Source organism: Penaeus monodon, chromosome 21 (assembly GCF_015228065.2).
Source record: "Penaeus monodon isolate SGIC_2016 chromosome 21, NSTDA_Pmon_1, whole genome shotgun sequence".
In the NCBI taxonomy this organism is placed as follows: Eukaryota; Metazoa; Arthropoda; class Malacostraca; order Decapoda; family Penaeidae; genus Penaeus; species Penaeus monodon.
In genome coordinates, this window is record NC_051406.1 from 23,573,466 (window position 1) to 23,574,487 (window position 1,022).

General features: G+C 47.5%; 1 protein-coding gene across 1 annotated transcript in view; it reads right to left on the reverse strand.

Moving 5' to 3' along the window:
- Window positions 1-1,022, reverse strand: part of LOC119586365 (protein bark beetle-like) — a gene marked incomplete in the record, with an annotated part of 82,897 nt that overhangs the window by 23,317 nt on the left and 58,558 nt on the right. Inside the window, 3 exon segments of the mRNA XM_037935077.1 lie at window positions 77-234; window positions 344-435; window positions 657-895. Coding sequence (XP_037791005.1) covers window positions 77-234; window positions 344-435; window positions 657-895 — 489 coding nt within the window.

The following is a 1,022-nucleotide window of genomic DNA, read 5'->3' on the forward strand; positions in this document are numbered from 1 at the left end:
AGTGCCAAACAAATATTTCTTGATCGAATAAAAAACTCCAAAGTCATAAAAAGAGAGAGAGAAAAAAAACACGTACATTTACTAGCAACAACCTCCATGAAGACGACGCTCTGCCTCATCCTCTTGGCGGACACTTTGATGTAGAGCCTGTTTCCGCGGGACACGACGGACGGCGGGTACGTGGCGTTCCTGATCTCGAACTTGGTGAGCAGGTCGCCCCATTCGTCACGGTCCCTGGGGAAGTTGATACAGTTGTTACGGTTCGAGTTATTTACATAAATTTGTTGAAATCTAACATGGAGCAGTATTTCTAACCACATTTTCGTAATCAAGATCGACCTACCTGACTTCTACGGTGCCGGCCGCGTCCTCGTCCGTCTGCATATACGTGAAGTGGACTGAGAAGACGAAGTCTGCTTTGGAGATGTAAAATTTCTGAAATAAAGCATAAAATCTATCATATAAAAAAGGAAAACACGAAATGATTATCCATTTTATGTCCTAAAAATTGAATCGTTATCCATCTCACATCCCAAGATCAAATTATCTACATCACATTAAAAACAGTCCAAACGTATCGATCTCGCACCCAAAAATCCAATCATCCTTTTCCAAACCCCAGAATACGAAAGGTTACCCCCCGACGCTGCACTCACCCTGCTGCACGTGAGGTCGTTGAGGGAGAACCTGTCCTGGTTGTAGACGGTGACGATCGGGTAGGCCTGGTTGGGGTTGGACGCCCCCGAGCAGAAGTCCTGGAAGGTTTCGGAGGCCGAGCGGTCGGGCTCCCGCCGGTGGAAGTTGTACTTGATGCCGTCGCCGCGGTTGTCGGACACCTGCGTGTTGTCGTTCACCAGCACCGAGCCCGTCGAGGAGTTGATGTACACGCCGTAGCCTAGGGAGACGAGGTGGGTGGAAAGGGGGGTCTGAGTTGAGTGCTGCTTGGCAAGCAGGAACTAAGTTCGAAAACGTAGATTTTTTAAAAATATGTCTTTTTTCTTGTTTTTTGGGATTTCTAAGTG